The sequence below is a fragment of the Otolemur garnettii genome, unplaced genomic scaffold (genome assembly GCF_000181295.1).
Source record: "Otolemur garnettii isolate 467f Iridium unplaced genomic scaffold, OtoGar3 scaffold00069, whole genome shotgun sequence".
NCBI lineage: Eukaryota > Metazoa > Chordata > Mammalia > Primates > Galagidae > Otolemur > Otolemur garnettii.
In genome coordinates this window covers 7,286,324-7,302,248 of record NW_003852464.1, presented here as the reverse complement: position 1 = coordinate 7,302,248, position 15,925 = coordinate 7,286,324, and the positions used below count along the sequence as shown (strand labels likewise).

At 43.6% G+C, this 15,925-nt stretch overlaps 1 protein-coding gene across 1 annotated transcript in view; it reads left to right on the top strand.

The window, feature by feature from the left end:
* Nucleotides 1-15,925, top strand: part of SEL1L3 (SEL1L family member 3) — a 104,965-nt gene that overhangs the window by 69,370 nt on the left and 19,670 nt on the right. The window contains exons 14-17 of the mRNA XM_023515335.1: nucleotides 951-1,013; nucleotides 3,991-4,167; nucleotides 6,800-6,927; nucleotides 9,615-9,698. Coding sequence (XP_023371103.1) covers nucleotides 951-1,013; nucleotides 3,991-4,167; nucleotides 6,800-6,927; nucleotides 9,615-9,698 — 452 coding nt within the window. The remainder of the gene's footprint in view (nucleotides 1-950; nucleotides 1,014-3,990; nucleotides 4,168-6,799; nucleotides 6,928-9,614; nucleotides 9,699-15,925) is intronic.

Here is a 15,925-nt window from a genome sequence, read left to right as displayed (position 1 = left end):
GGTCCTCCAGACATCTCAGCACGGTCTGCAGAGCTCCTATCTCGTAACAGGAATCCCAAAGCCTGTGTCTGTCTGTGGTGGACAAACTACCTTTTCTGGAAGAATCTTAATTTTGCTGAAATAATCTTGTTTTTTTGTTTGTTTGTTTGTTTTTCTTGGCCCAGGCTGGGTTTGAACCTGCCACCTTTGGTAGAGGGGGTTGGTGCCCTACTCCTTGAGCCACAGGCACCACCCTCTTGTTAGTTTTTTGTTAGTTGCATCTGAGGTGACCATTTTCTGCTGGGTCCTATCTCCTTTGCAGCAAGTCCTCAAGCTGGTTCGGAAACCACGATACTCTCCCCTGGGAACCCCAGCCAGGACCCAGGAAGGCTGCAAGCATGAGCCTGATCACTTTGGACTGTATCACAGATAAAGTGCCTCTTCTGGCTGGCAAATTAGATAATCCCTAGAGCAGTGGTTCTCAACCTTCCTAATGCCGTGACCCTTTAATACAGTTCCTTCATGAAGTCACAACGAAAATAATTTTATGGTTGGGGGTCACCACAACACGAGGAACTGTGTTAAAGGGTTGCGGTGTTAGGAAGGTTGAGAACCACTGTCCTAGACGAAAGCATCCAGGATGACCAGACTCGGTTAACCTGACTCATGGCTTCTCCCAGCTGCACCTGTGGGTTGACAGGAAAGCAATCCACGTGGTGATGGCTGCTAAGTGGGAGGTTGAGGTTTGTCCCCTCGGTCCCACAAATACAAGCAAAAAATAACCTGACGATGATGATGGTGATGTAACAGCACAGCATAGAGAGCTTCAAGATTTGGGTTTAAATGAAGAAGGTTTGGGTTTGATTCTGAAATATTTCGTAGCAAACTCTGTTGTATCTGTGTGATGCTGTTGCGTGCGCTCTGGTTTTTTTTTTTTCCCTTCATAATCATTGCTGTTTATCAACGTCTAGGGTCAAGGAGTGAAAAAGAACAGACCGCTTGCCTTAGAGCTGATGAAGAAAGCAGCCTCCAAGGTAACACTGCATAGCCTCACACAGAAACAGTCCCCCCCCACACTGCAAGTCTCAAAGAGGACACGGCCAGCCTCTTCCTACAAAGCTGAAGGTGCAGAAGGGGTGAGGTGGGGAGGGGTCGTGGTACTGCAGTGATCAGTCACTTTTCAGTTACCATACACGCAGGAACTTGTCGCACTGGGGGCAGCAACATTCAAAAGCCGCATTCACCTTCCAGTCAATAGAATTCAGGCTGATTTTGTTTGAAGGCTAAAATTATAATCAGAAGCTTCCCTGATAACAAGCAGCGGGGACTCCTGGAAATTGAATGGGTATAAATGCTATTGAAGTAGAAAAACCGGAAGGCTAATTCCTTCCAGCGTTAACCCTGTCATGTCCAATTCCCATTTGCTTCTTGTGCTTTGTTAACTGGGCTGTTGATCAAGTTTGTTGCCGGGCTTAGCAATTATTTTGCTTATTACACTCCAGTGGTGTCTTCGGAGTCAGCTATTTTCTATACAGTGCTACAGAATAGAGGTCACAGTGTCACTTGGAGGGGGGAGGATGCATGAATACACACACATACTCAAGCAGACACACAGGTGACCAATGGATGCATACCCATAGGTGTATACTTATATGTGCATGCATACAGATGTGCAAATAAGTGGATTCGTAGACACCCCTAGATTTCTACATCTTGATGAGGGATGTCAGAGCATGGAGTTAGACACCCAAAACCTCCATCTGTGTGTTGTCCAGAGGGCACATGATCCAGGAAGAGGAAACCCACTGACAGGCACGCCAACTCCTGAACTCAACACAGATTAGGGGCAGAAGGAGAGAAGCAGCTTCGTGGTTGTCATTGAGGGCTGCGGTTCCAAATCACCCCAAAGTGGGGCAGTGAGGGGCTTTCCTGGCTGGTGTGCAATTTGCATCTCCTCACCCAGCAGTGAAATGATGTGTAATGTGCTGTATTTTGAATGGATTTTTAGCAGCACCCAGACGAGTATCGGGAAATGCAGTTTTATGGTGTAGTGTAGGCATATCCTTAAAAGTGTTTACGTATCTGGATGGGTGCCTGTAGCTCCATGGTTAGGGCATCGGCCCTGTGCACTGGGGCTGGCGGGTTTGAACCCAGCTGGACCTGCTAGACAAAAAAAAAAAAAAAAAAAGAAGTGTTTATGGTATCCTCACTCACTCCCTCAGCAAGAACTTATTAAGTCCCTATTCTTTGTTGAGTGCTGTGGCAAAGGTTGCACATAATTTGATTTCTGGAACCAGCCAAAAGGTACACAGAGGCAGATTTGTTGATTGAGCTGGGTAAATGTCCAAAATCAAGTATGAATATTAATCAACGAGACAGGATTTCTTGTGGGTCTCCTGAACTGGGTCCCAAGGCAGTTCCTAAAGAAAGAGTCTTGCAAATGTCTTGAGTGGTGACAGCTGCGTCTGAATAAAGCCGGGGCCTCCTAGGGGAAGCACTACACAGCCATCTTGAAGCGCAGCTCTGTAGGCTTGTCCCCAAGACGGTTCTTTAGAGCATGGCCTGGCCTGTTACTCATTAAAATGCAGCCTGCCTTAGCTCTTGGAAGCTCACCTGGGAAGGTGGAAAAAAGTCATGGAAAAATGCTTCCATCCCTGGATCCATGGTACTGACATTGCCACAGGTGGCACTCAAAGGTCAGATATTGGGGAGCCTGCAAATGTGAGTCCTCCCCATCCTGGGGGTTAGTTAGGATCTGGAGCTCTCTCAGCTTTGCATCGGCACTGAAAGAGTGGCTTTTGCTCATTCATTGGATATTTATGGAGAGTCTTCTGTGTGGCGGGGTTACGAAGCCAAGATCCCGGCCCTGTGGCGCTTGTGTTACAACGAGCTTTGCTGGTTTCTCACTCGAGGTCTTTCTGGCCCCTGGATTCTAACACACAGACCAGAGGCTGAGCTTTCTAGGAGCCTTCGCAGGCTGGAAAGGTGTAGGCTGCACTCTTGGCGTCTCTTAAGAAACGGCAGAACACCCATTCTCCACTGTCGAAAAGAGAAGGCTAAAGAGATTTGCTTGCCTACCTAGGCTCTTGACTTGAGACGTTTACAGAGGCGGGTACACAGTCTGCCCCTCGATTCCTTTCCTCCCGCTTGTTCATGGTTGTGTGTGGGTCTGGCAGGAAGTGGGGAAGGAGAGGGCTGTGTGCCTCGGTCGGCATGCTGGTGCCTCAAGCTGGGCAGGAGGCTCTGTAGGACCACTCACAGCTCTGCAAGACTCCTGAGCATGTAACCAGCAGGCTGGAGGCTGTTGTGTGGAATCCAGTGGGAACATCTGGGCAAAGTGGGCAATACCTGTAGAGTGAATTCAGCAAGAAGAAGAGGCTGGAGGGCCCTTCTCTGGGGCCAGTTCCAGGGTCAGACAGTTCTGAAACCTTCCTTCCTTCTCCATCCGTGTCCCCTTCTGCTTCTCCCCCTACCAGACTTGAAACCCCAAATCAAAACTGGGGGTGCCTAGTAGACACAGAGCCCCTGTGTTTTCCCAGTGAGCTGCTGTGGGGCTTTGCTCAGCGTGCATGTTGTTGTTCCGGGCAGGAGCATGAAAGATGGGCAGGAAGGTCAGCTAGGAATCATCCCAGCTAGGGTAGGTTTCAGGCCTCAGCTGAGCGCTCACGAATGTCAAGAGCACTGTTGATACTGCGGGGCAGTAGAAGGCCCTTTCTAGACAAGGGCATTGCATCCGAGCCCACAGGAGCAGAACAGTGATCTGGGGGCCAGTGTCACCGTGGAGCTGGCAGGCAGAAATCCAAGCAGCAGCCATGTGTAATCCACCTGGGAAGACTCTGAGGGGGGCTTCTGTTTCCTAGCACTTAGCTTTCCTTTAATGCCATCTGCCCCCCAAGAGAGAAAGGGAATGTTTTGTTTGGGCTCAGGCAGAATGCTTCCATAACGATGGCTTCCAGATCACTTTAGACTTCGTTAAAAAAAAGTTAACTTCTTTCTTGTTGTAAAATTCAGGGATTGCATCAGGCAGTCAACGGCCTGGGATGGTATTACCACAAATTCAAGAAAAATTATGCCAAAGCAGCAAAGTACTGGTTAAAAGCAGAAGACATGGGGAATCCAGATGCATCGTACAATCTTGGAGTCCTGTACTTGGATGGCGTGTTCCCAGGAGTTCCCGGAAGGAACCAAGTGAGTTGGACTTGAGACAGCTCTGCAGCTGGTCAGTCACTTGGTTGTGACGCATTTGCAAAGGTGTGCTGCGTGCCCAGCCCACACCGGGCACTGCATGGGTAAAGACACAGTCCCTGTCCTCAAGGGGCTCAGGGGTCCTGTAAGGAAAACAAGATAGTGAAGAACAAAGGGTGGTATTTAGCAAAGTGCCAAGTGTGTGGTCAATGGCATGACCCAATAGTTCTGGAGAGGGGGCAGTGGAGGGCAAAGCAGTCAGGAAGGCTTCATGGAGGAGAGGGGACGATATAAGGGGGTGCAGGGACTGATTTTTCTGGAAGCAAAGAGAGCTGAGTCCAGAGAGGGTTACCTGGTGTGAGAGCAGGTTCAGTGATAATGAAAACAACCATAGTAATCGTCAGTGTTGATTGAGCACTTCCGCTGTGTCAAACACCAGGCAGTCTCATATGAGCCCAGCTCCCCTCTGAAGTAGCCTCTGTGGTTATGTCCATTTTGCAGAATAGGTGACTGAGGCTCTGAGAGGCTAACTGACTTGGAGCTGTACACTTAGTGGAGTCAGGACCTGGAGCCCAGTGTGAGCTGGAAGCCCTGTCTGTTAATAGCAGTGCTGATGATAGTAGTAAGAATCCGAGCTCGATACACCCAACCAAATCTGTTGAATGCTTTCTTGACACCCTGGGGAGATAGCAACAAAACCGTCCCTGCTCTTAGGAAGCTTTCATTCCAGGAGGGGAAAGATGATAAATAAATAAAAATATAAAGGAGAGTGGAGGGCATGTGTTATAGGGAGAAATAAAACCAAATAGGAAGATGGGAAGGGGGCAGATTGGGAGATGTCATGACATGAGGGCCACCTGGGAAGGCCTCTCTGAGAAGGTGACCTGGTACAGACTCCTAGAGGCGTCTTGTAGATATCTGGGAACAGAACATTCCAGAGGGAGGCAAAGGCCCCAGGAAGGAATCAACCGTGGCATGTGAGAGGGACAGCAGAGAGTCTAGAAATCGAGAGAGGTCGGAGGGTGGGAGATAGGGCCAGGAAGGAGCTGACGAGGTCAGTGTGAGACTTGGCTTTTGCTCTGAGGGAGGTAGAAACTTCTGGGCAGTCTTGGGCACAGCAGTGATGGGCTGTATTTTACCTAATGTGCATAATGCAATGATACATTTCAAAACTATTAAGAATATAGTATAAATGTCTTACCAAGTAAGCGAGGTGATGGTTATGTTAATCATTAAGATGTAAGCATTCCACATTCTATATCAAATCAGCACATTGTACCCCCTAAATGCATTAATGTACACAGTTATGATTTCATAAAGGAAAAAAAATAAAAGGCTCCTTCTGGGTCCTGGCAGAGACAACTGACGGGGGGACGTGGATGGGAGTGGGGGATTCAGGCCTTGGATCCAAGTGAGAGGGGATGGTGGGGGAGACGGGGGCAGGAGCAGTGGCAGGGCCAGGGCAGCCACATGATTGGGTCCCACGGGTATCTGAAGGGTAGAGCGAACAGGCTTTGCTGATGGATTTTATGTGGGGTGTGAGCAATGGGAGGGATCATGCCAAGGTGCTTGAGAGTTTGGCCTCAAAGATGGAAGAATAGAGGTGGCATTTATTGCAAGGGACAAAATTGTGGCAGCAGCAGATTTGAATGTGGGGTGGTGGCTGGGGGAGATTGGAAGATTATTCTCTGTTAAGCACTGTTCCAAACCTTGAGAATAAGTCATTTAATCCTAACAGCCCTTTACTCTGGGTACTAACAGAAGCCACATTTTTCAGGCGAAGGAAATGAGGTCTGGAGAGAGTAACTCACGTGCCCCCGGCCACACCGCTAGTAAGGAGCAGGGCTGGAATTTGAACCCAAGTCTGGCTGACTTCAATGCAAGCCCGTGCTTTTAAAAAACTACAGTTAACTGGGCGGTGCCTGTAGCTCAAAGTAGGGTGCCGGCCCCATATGCCAGAGGTGGTGGGTTCAAACCCAGCCCCGGCTAAAAACTGCAAAAAAAAAAAAAAACCTATAGTTAACTGCCAGAGAAAAATTATACTCATCAGTGGAAATATACCCTTTTCAGTCTTGGTTTTTATTTTCCCCTCTACCTCCCTGGTGACACAGGAGGCTGTATATTTTTCTGCATTGTCTATGTCTGGTAACCCTCTCACACATCTGGGAGCGTGGAATTTTTTTTACTGTCAAATTCTAATTCTCACCTTCCTACTGGAAATGCAATTTTTACGCATGAGTTTGAAGAAAGTATTAAGCAAGGTTAGGAAAGCAAATGGCTGGATTTTCACCGGGTGTGACTTCTGATAATCGTCTTCTGTGTAGCCTGCAGGGGTTATGCGAGGATCAAATGAGATGGGGATGGTGTTCGGCACTGAACGTTGTCTTACTTATTGGCTAAACTCAATCAACAGAATAGCGGAGGCGAGGTCGTACAGCCCAGCGGCTGGCTTCTGTGAATGGCTTTCTTCCTGGAAGTGTACCTTAACCCTGACTTTGTTTTCTTTTTTTAAAAAAGCTGTTAGAAGTTATAAGTCTGCGATCAAGTCAGGCTTTAAGTCCGTCACCACCTCGTCTGTGGTGAAAACAGCCCTCTGAGGAGGACCCGGTGTTACATTGTTCATTTCTCTTTACAGACATTAGCTGGTGAATATTTCCATAAAGCTGCACAAGGGGGACACATGGAAGGGACCCTGTGGTGCTCGCTCTACTATATCACGGGCAACCTGGAGACATTCCCTAGGGATCCCGAGAAAGCAGTTGTGTAAGAATTTTTCAAATGTTGCATATGAAGGGAAAACCGTAGCCTGTATTCCCTGTGCTTGGGCATTTTCTAAAATGAGTTTTTATTTTCATCAGTTATGCATGCATGTAATTTAAAAAGCCAAATCATTTGACCAGGTAAAAATTAAAAATTAAAAAATAATTCAAAACGAGAAAAAGAAAAATGTCCTGCCTGCTTCACCCCACCCCACCCCACCTTACCTCTAGACTGTTTCCTGCTCCCTAGATAAATCACTTTTACTGTGTTTTCCCCAAAATAAGACACTGTTTTATATTTATTTTTTCTCAGGAAGACACATTAGGGCTTATTTTCAGGATATGTCTTCCTGTCTGCACAGAAATGCAGCATATCTGCACAGCCATGCCCAACACTAGGTGTTATTATCGGGGTAGGGCTTATATTTAACAAATGCATAGAAATCCTGCTAGGGCTTATTTTGGGGGTAGGTCTTATTTTGGGGGAAACAGGGTACTTATTTCTTTTTATTTCTCTGGTACTACCTAACATGTTTAAACCACCCTTGGTATTGTCATCTTAAGCACTGTCTACTGATGTGTCGCTGTGAAAGGTAAAGATGCAGCTTTCCTACATTCTGTCACCTCCCACTATTCCACACATTCACAAGTCTTGCCCTCTTTCATCTTCCCAGCAAGTCAATCACTTTGCTTAGGTCAGGGTCAGGGTTTACATTCTTATCACCACTATAGCTGAGCCATGTAGTATACTATAATTACTTTTCCTTTCTTGCATAGTTTCAGTTTCTTTTCTGTGGAATACTAATTACTGTGTATTGTTGTCTATGTGCTTAGCTCTTCTATTTACTAATCATTTTCTTTGTATTTGATCTTCACATTCTTGTCTAGGCGTCTAAATCTCTTCCCAGTATGTCCAGACCTATCTCAGTATTCTATTAATTTACTCTTCTTGGGACAGTGCCCTTATACTTTGTCATCAACTTTGTCATCATTGTAGGGGTTCCCTTTCTCTCCATCTCTTTCTTTTTTAGCTGTCCTCTTCGCTGGCCCCCTTTCTTTCTCTTTCTTGGTCTGTACCTGCATTTTGTTTTGTTTTATTTTTTGCAGTTTTTGGCCGGGGCTGGATTTGAACTCACCACCCTCGGTATTTGGGGCCGGCGCCCTATTCCTTGAGCCACAGGTGCCACCCTGCATCTACATTTTGGTAGAACATATCCTATAGTAACTTTCTAAGGAATGATGAAAAAGAGGCCCATTTGTGAGGTCTAGCCTACCTAAAAATGTCAAACTGTGGTCCATAGATGAAATGTGGCCTAGTGCCTTAATTTGTATGGTTCTTTTTCACATTTTTAATGAGTTGTAAAACAAACAAAGAGAAATGTGCAACACAAAGATTAAAGTTCAAAATGGCCATAAATTTCACATACAACTTAAAAAGTTAAAAATTGCACACTATTTTAAATTGCACATAAACTTTATAGCTACCCTGTGTTTGCAATCTTAGCCTTTACAGAAAAAAAAAGTTTGCCAACTTTTGCAAATCAATAACCTGGCTCTCCAAAAGGTTATTTTTCTTTTTTCATAACTTTTATTTCAAAATATTAGGGAGTACTACTACTCTTATTACCTGAATGAATTGTATAATCTTGAAGTCAGAGTTTTTAATGTGCCTGTCATCAGAGTAGTATATACATTGTCCCTGATAAGGTATGTTTTTTGCCCCTTCCCTTTTACACTCTCCAACCTTCTTAGTTTCCCATGTCCTTTACATCACTTTATGACCATGTATATCCATCGTTTACCTCCCACTTATTAGTGAGACCATGTGGTGTTTGTTTTTCCATACCTGAGATACTTCACTTAGGATAATGTTCTGATGCTCATATGGTTATACTAGGTATTATTATTAGAGTTTGTATATTTTTCATCCTTTTATTTACAATCTTTCTCCATTCTTTAGCTTCAGTGTATGTCTCTTACAAGCAAAATATAGCAGAGTATTCATATTTTTTTTTATTTAGTTCAATAGTTTTAGTTTTTTAATTGGAGTATTTAGTCCATTTACATTTACTGTAATTATGGGTATGTTTGATCTTAAACCTACCATTTTACTATTTATTTCCTATTTGTCTCATCTGGCATTTTTGTGCCTTTCTTTCTCTTTTCTTGACCTTCCTTTGTAGTAATCAAGTATATTTAAAAATTATTCCATTGCCCCCTTCAATTGGCTTATTAGTTATGCATTCTTACACTATTCTTGTACTAGTTGTAAGTCTAAAGATTAGCACAGACTAGTTAATTACAAATAATCCCCTTCAAGATAAACTAGGAGATGGAAACAAAATAAATCTAATACTAAATTAGTAAACATGTTTTAAAAGAGAGAATATTAGAACTCTTGAGGAAGATTGTATTTTTCCACGTGTGTGGGTATTTTTCATTATGTACCTTATATGTCTTTGTCTTCATAAAAGACAACTCCTAAGCATTCGTAAGAAAGCACACTGAATGGAAAATCTTTCAAAATGCATTTTATTTACCTTCTTAACATTCAGTTCTTGTTTGTTGCTCTATAAAAATTCTAATAAGCAAAATATTCCCCAAGTGGGATTTATTGGGATCATTTGAAGAAAAAAAGTGATTATTAAATTTTCCACAGTTTGCATATTTTCTATTCCCCTTTCTTTTCAGATGGGCAAAGCACGTAGCTGAGAAAAATGGCTACTTGGGCCATGTCATCCGCAAAGGCCTCAACGCCTACCTGGAGGGTTCATGGTAAGCTTGGGACCCACACTGGACTGAACTTCCTTAAACCCTTAACTTTCAGTCTGTCGGTATAGTCTTATGAGAAGGAGTCTTAAAATACAAATGAAAAAAGCAATTTGCAGGGAAATCATAGCTTCCCAATAATGATATTCAGAGTATCACAGACTGATTGGATGTTGATTGGCAAACAACATTTCCATGTTTAATTATACACAAAAATTTGTTCTCTGGGTGGAGTGTCCACATTCACCAAGTTGAGAAACACACAAATATATTGACTTCTCTTTCCTTCAAGCTGGTTCCTCTTGGTTTTAGAACCTGAAGACAGCACAGGGGAATCTTAGATGAGACCCTCTGCTTCTCACAACCAGCAACAGGAAGTCTAGGATTTCTACCTTTTTCCTGGGAAGAAGAGAAATCAGTGTACTTAAGGCTCAGGTCACCTCCTTCCACAGATATGTTACTACCTTGCCATGACCGAGAGCCTGGGATTGCTGGAAGTCACTAACCAGTGTCCAGGGTCACAACCAAACAGATGCCACCCCTTCTGAATCTTCTGGTGGAGTTAGCAGATCTCATCTTGTCTTGTATGGGATGAGACATGGCACACGAGGACTTATTTGTTGTGACTTGGGATACGTCTCCAAACTCTACCTGAGTAGAAGTTTTTGTTTTCTTCTGTCAATCCCAGCACTCCTTTTTTGTCTTCCCTTGGGCCACATTTTCTTGGCTGGCATGTTGCCTAAACGATCTGGGTATTTCAGTCATAACTAAAAAAAATATGCAAATAGAACACATCCCCTTGGTCCACTACCTTGAGGACATTAGACCAGACCTAACATCGACCACACTCTGATTGAACTTTAATTAAAAAATTAAAATATAAGTCAATAGTATGCCGCACTCATGCATGACCAACAACTAGCATCTCAAGATTTTAATTTTCACTTAGAGAATGTGGAGGTAATGAGCCTTATTTTTAAAAAGCACCAAATACAAATGTTTATTATTATCATTCTGGGAAAGTTTATTATCTGTGTTCTCCCTTTGCACAATTGGAAAGAAATATTTTTAAAGAAGTCACTATCTCCCTACTGTGAATGTACCTTACAATTTTTGTGATACTTTCTCTTATTTGCCAAGTAAATTTCAGTTCCTAAAACTCCCCAATTTGACTTTTATCTCACATTCTTCTCTCACCCTGCCAACTCCAACTGCCCATCCTTTGCTCCCCACAAACTTCTTAGGGCAAACTAAACGTTCAGCTATCAAAGTGTTGATATGGTCAACACTGGTCCCCCAAAGGGACCAGCACACCTGTAAATACATCTGCCACACACATACCCATCCTGCCACCCCACCAAAAGTCTGACACTGTTTTTTCTATAAAGAGAGTGTAAAAAGCTTAGCTTTTTGGCCTACTTTTGAGTTTAACATCACAAAGCACTTTAGCTAGCACATTAAAAGATTTGCTGTGAAGGGCCAGATGAATTAAGATTTTTTGCAGTTTGCTCTCTCTGTAGAATACTTAGCTACATCTTGGGGTTTCTTTGTTGTGTGTGTCAGAGGGAGGAGAACCAAAGTGTGTCCTGCACCGCGTGTGAGTGTTGCTTCCGACCGGCAGATTTTCCTGAATACACTTAAATGCAGGGTGCCTTGCTGTACCCTCCAGGGGTGTCTCCAGTGGGGCTTGGGGAAATCTGCTGCCTCCTCTGTTCTGCACGTCATTTCTCCACTGGCCCATGTTCTGTCTGGTCTCTGAGGCTCTGCACTTGCCTCCCCTCTGCCCAGGAACTCTGCCTAACTCTTTACTCCCTTTCATCCTTCCATGGATCTTGAACAAGATATCATTACATGTTGCTTACCCATGACCTGCGTCCCAGTGCCCTGCACACACTACTGAATGAATGCGCTAAGACAAGTAGAGGGGACACCTATACCTCTAGGGCCATGAGCAGTGAGTAAAGAACGCTGCGGATTCTCAAGGGAAGGTGCTCCCTGGCTTGGGAAGCATAGTACTGCCTTCTAGATGGACTGAGCGAGCGTTCATGGCCTTGACTGATGGATGGAACTTGCACGTATCCACGCAGGGAACAACACGGATGGTGAGAGAGTGCAGGGACAAAAGCAAAAAGAGGTTTGAATGTGTTGCTTAAAGAACAGTAATAATAATAAAGGCAAAGAGATAGAAAAATTCTGGATGAGTCTAGAAAATTTTAAGCCATCTAGTTTACCATGAGGGTAAGACTTGAGAGTGATATATAATCAGACCAAAGAGGTGCTATTTTATGGAATTTTGAAAGGCAGGTTATACATTTCTGAGGCCATGGGGAGCCATGGATAGTTTTGGAGAGGGTAGTGATGGGACAGATTCTGTTTCTAAGATGCTTAACCAAACAGCTTTGTGTGGTGAAGAAAAGGGAGGGTCTGAAAGGGAAGCTCATTCACATCCATGGAGATGTGGCTTGAGTCAGCTGGGTGGTGGCTTTTCTTTTTATCATATAATCATTGATACAGACATAGGAACTAATACGTGATACATCGGTAAGTTGCAAATCATAAAAACAAAATAAACAGGTGAAAACCTACCACTTCATTTAAGAAAATGGACATTGTTCCTCCTGGGTTAAATCTCACCTCCACCTCCAGCACCCCAAAGTAGCCCTTACCCCATCTTCTCGTAGATCCGCCCCTTGCTTTCTTTAGGTTTTACCATGGCTGGATATATTCCTAAGCAACGGATTTAGTTTGGCTTATTTCTGACCTTTATGTTATTAAAATCATATTATATATAATTCTTCAACTGCTCTTTTACTGAATATTATGTTTCTAAGATTCATACATTTTGATGCATGTACCAGTAGGTCATTCATATTCACTGTTGTAATAGACCACAACTGATTTTGGCCAGCCTGCCTGCTTGCCTGCCTTCCTTCCTTCCTTCCTTCCTTCCTTCCTTCCTTCCTATGTTTTGAACAGCATGGTCATGAGCATTTTTTATATATCTTTGGCACACATAGGAAGAGTTGCTCTCTAGAACATAAATTTAGGAATAAAGACCGTGGATCATAAAGCGGACTGATGTTCACCCATACAAGACAATGCCAATTGTTTCCCAATAAATTGTTTTACCAATGTATTGTTTTGCCACCACGTATGAATCCTGTGTCTCCACGTCCTTTGCCGATCTTAATACCGATGCTAAGTGCTGTTAAAGATAAGTCTCAGTCTGGATTTGAGACCTCTTAGTATCAACAGGAAGAGGCATCGAGTACCCATTACACAGACAATCTTTGTCAAAGTATTTTTTGGGCAAATGTTTCCATCTCTTGCAGCTCCCTGAGCCTCTACACCCTCCACAGGGGTTACATAGGAAGTATATGTGTGTTTGCCTTTGCACACCACAACGCGACTTTATTTGGTACCATCTCTTTTGCTGTAATCATCCATCAATGTCACCAGCCCATCCCCTTTCTTCATTTTTGTGTGAGCGAATTTATTCTGGACATTATTTTCGAATTACATGTGTCAGTTTGATGAGCTTGTACTTTTCTGTGTTGTTCTAAGATTTATATGGGATAGTTTAAAAGAAGCATGATTGAGAAAAGGGTTTTTTTTTTTTTTTTTTTTTTCTGTGTTGGCATAATACAGAAGATAACGTCCTGCCCGAGGCTGTCCTCGGACACCAGAAGAAGTTTGGGGAAGGAAAGGCCGGCCGTCATGTTGCATTTCTGTCTGCCTTACCCCTACGTGTGTTTTATTTGCAATCTGTGTGTTTGGCTGTCCTTTGTCGTAAATATAGGAAAATTACTTAACCCAAGAGATTAGCCAGACTGTAGTGGGCTTGAGGCAAGACGAGCAGGCACGCAAAGTTTCAGCTGAAAGCGATTCACTTTTTTTTGCAATAGAGCAAGGGTCCTGAATTCCATTCAGACCTAGAAGTTTTTTTTTTTTTTCATCCTTCCAATCTGAGCTGCTTCTTGGCAGCAAAGAGCACAGAGAAAATAATATATAAGAAACTGCTCAGAGGTACTCAAATTCACAATTCACAGCAAACAGCCAAAGGAGCAATTATGAAGATGTACCATAAAAGTTCTAGAAATGCATGTGCTGGTTCTGAAATGGGAGTGTAGTAAATCTTCCCCTAAAGTATTTGCTTTCTCTTAATCCCCTTCTCTTTACACCCACACGCCCCCGTCCCTGTCAAAATGTTTATCTGGAGGGACAATTTCACTTTAATGCTATTGGAAATAAGGCTTGAAACGCTGTTGACTTCCTAAACCAGGAGGAAATTCATGGAAGGACAATCGTCTTGTGGCTTGCCTTTGGGCTCCCGGCAATTAGCAAATGCTGAGTCAATGTTTGTGCTGTGAATAAAGTGTAGAAATATCTATAATTAATACTTTCAGATGTTTCTGTTGCAACATAGTTAAATGAAACCGAATGCTGAGAGGCTAAATGTGGGTAAGGTTTCTGCAGAGGCGTTGTGTCTCCTGAGTCTCAGTAAGCCGAGAAGGTCTGGTCCTGACTATTCAGCCCCTGCCTACAAGTCACATTTTGATATATAAAAATAGATGATGGGGGTCTCAGGGCACACAGGCGTCTGGTGATTGATTCTGCAAGATGGAAGGTGGAAGTGAATTTCTGATCAGTGCTTCTGTGGATGTCAAGTACTATTTTAGACATTTCTTTTTGATGGACTTTTCAATGCTTCCTCAATGGAAATGCTTAAGAATGCTATGGCGGGGCGGCACCTGTGGCTTAGTGAGTAGGGCACTGGCCCCATATATCGAGGGTGGCGGGTTTGAACCTGGCCCTCGCCAAACTGCAACAAAAAAATATCTGGGCATTGTGGTGGGTGCCTGTAGTCCCAGCTACTCGGGAGTCTGAGGCAAGAGAATCGCCTGAGCCCAAGAGCTGTAGGTTGCTATGAGCTGTGATGTGACGTGTCTCTAAAAAAAATAATAATAAAAAAATAGAATTCTTTAGTGTTTCCTTCTGATTTACACAATAATTGGACAGTAGAAGTCTTCCTATAAAACCTGTTTCTTTCTTCCCTCCTCCACCACCAAGGTAACTTTAGAGACAGGATTTTTTAGTATATAAAGTTTATCGTAATGAGTGTTCTTACAGCGAGTGTCACCCTCCATTCTCTCCACCCCCAATCCTAACAGCCAGCCTACTTGCTGGTTTTCTGCTATCCAAGAAAAACTCATTTTGTTACATTTCAGTAACATGAGGCACGTGCCAGCCAGTTATGGCAGCAGAAGGTCCTGGCAAGACATCTGACCTTGGGTTTCAGATCTACCGTCATCTCCTTCCCTTATGGGTCCCTGGTGGAAACTGAGGCACTGGCATAAGCCTGAGTGTCTCTGAAGAAACTGGAGATTCTAAGACCTTAGGAATAGGACCTTTTTGCAGAATATTGGGGTCTTTCCTCTGGGCCTCCCTTGCAGGGCCTCTGTCTGGGGACCTTGGGGCTTCTCTGAGAATTCTTGGAACTGAACTTGGTGTTTGCAGGCTTCGTTAGAAAATACCCTAGTGTCTCTTGAGTTGTTGTTGCAGCTGGGCTTTGGGCTCGTTATCTGTCTCGCCTCTGCAGGGACATTGCTTAGCCGACCTGTCTGTCTTTGCACCATGAGTCATGGCTAATGGCCAGCTGCCTTAGGTATTGCAGAAGCTAAGAATTATCTCCCTCAGCAGCCATGTGGCCGGTGACCCGCCACAGCGTGCCTGACAGAAGGTCTGACTGTCCTAGTTTGATCCCAGCACCTCTCTCGGTCTCAGTGGGATGATCTTCCAGAAGCTGCTTTTAGCAGTTTAGCAAAGACTATTTCAGCATCTTCTTTTCTTATTCACCCCCCACCCACCCTTCTCCAACCCTTCCCGAAATCAGTTCCTAGGTAGAGCTAAAATTAAGAAAGAGTTATTAATATCAGCTACTTAAAGTGGGAAAAAAAAAACAACCAAGTCTTAGGAACAAGTACTTATAGTTAAAATAGATTTTACTCTTAAATTGGGTAACAGACAGAAAATTGAGGGAATCAGATAAGTAAGAAGAAGGAAATGAAAATTACTTGTGCCCTCACCACACAGAGATAAGTATTGTTAGCATTTGGGTAGATAATTTTTGAAGGTTTTTTTTCTCAGCATATATGCATATGTGTGTATGTGTGTGTGTTCAGCTTTATTTTTGTTTTGCAAAATGGGATGCATTGTGGTTTTTTTTTTTTTTT